The sequence below is a fragment of the Diaphorina citri genome, unplaced genomic scaffold (assembly GCF_000475195.1).
Source record: "Diaphorina citri unplaced genomic scaffold, Diaci psyllid genome assembly version 1.1 scaffold15226, whole genome shotgun sequence".
NCBI classification, from domain to species: Eukaryota; Metazoa; Arthropoda; class Insecta; order Hemiptera; family Psyllidae; genus Diaphorina; species Diaphorina citri.
This window is the reverse complement of record NW_007392590.1, coordinates 1-1,181: the sequence shown is the minus strand read 5'-3', so window position 1 is coordinate 1,181 and position 1,181 is coordinate 1. Positions and strand designations below refer to the sequence as shown.

Genomic DNA, 1,181 nt, shown 5'->3' with positions numbered 1-1,181 from the left:
TGGTGAGGGGGGAAGAACTCCTCCAGGAGAATCCTGCCACTTGAAAGAAAGCCAGAGAAATAATATTTGAGTCTTCTAAAGGGGGGTCCCAATTAGAATCCTCAATTTCTTCATACAAGAGGCTGGAGTCTTCAGCATAAAAATACCATGTGTTATTGCTGGATCCTTCGGCGTAAGTAGAATTCTGTGTAGAGTAGATAAGTAGATTGTGTGGGGAGGTTCGTTCTCTTCTCTGCGAAATTGGGGATGGATAATTAGAGTCGAGGAAAAGCTCTTACCTTGTGAATTTGAGTCTCTCCGCTGGATCCCCGGGGATACGATTGGCGTAATAATTAGCCAAGACTCGTTTGACTGAACGTTATCAGAACCCTAGAGTCTTGGCTAATTATTACGCCAATCGTATCCTCGAAACGAAAGGTGTCGGTTCAGAGTCATTGCAGGGACTTCGCTTGTTTCTTGACCAGATTTACGTCAATGTTCAATCTTTGAAGGCTTTGGAGCTGGCAGATTTATGTGATTTTATTTTCTTGCATCTAGGCTTGAGATTCTTAGACGAAACGAAAGGTGTCGGTTCAGAGTCATTGCAGGGACTTCGCTTGTTTCTTGACCAGATTTACGTCAATGTTCAATCTTTGAAGGCTTTAGAGCTGGCAGATTTATCTGACTTTATTTTCTTACATCTAGGCTTGAGATTCTTAGACCCTCGTACGAGACAGCTTTTCGAGAATGATCACGTCAAGATCAAATCCATTCCTTCATTCAACGATCTAGTCACGTTCGTGAAAAATAGGTGTTCAGTCTTGGAAATGTCTGAGGCTTCGTCGTCTTCCTATGGTTCAAGTTCTAGTAAACCCTCGAGTCAGATTAAGTCCACTCATATCTCATTCGTGCCAGAACAAAAGTAGCACCTATCAAAACCCTCACTATTCCCAAGTTAGAACTCTCGGCTGCTCTTCTGTTAGCTAATCTACTCAAGTCACTTGACCCTTTGATTCAAAATTTGAAAATTTCTCAGACCCCCTGACGCTCGTCGCTCTTTTGTTAAGTCTGTGAGACGTTGTTTCGCCTGTTTCGGTACTCATTCCCTGGCTGCATGTCAGTCTACCTATTCCTGTAAGGTGTGTAGAAGCAAAAGTCATCATTCCTTACTCCATTTTGATTCTAGTTCAATCCCCACCGCG

The 1,181-nt window shown here is 42.9% G+C and overlaps 1 protein-coding gene across 1 annotated transcript; it reads left to right on the top strand.

Moving 5' to 3' along the window:
- Positions 1-336: 336 nt before the first annotated feature.
- Positions 337-905, top strand: LOC108254170 (the record flags this gene model as incomplete). The annotated part of the gene is made up of 2 exons (XM_017449159.2): positions 337-417; positions 565-905. Coding segments are annotated over 2 exons (422 nt in total), but the record flags the coding sequence as incomplete, so codon positions are not given.
- Between the last annotated feature and the right edge of the window lie 276 nt (positions 906-1,181).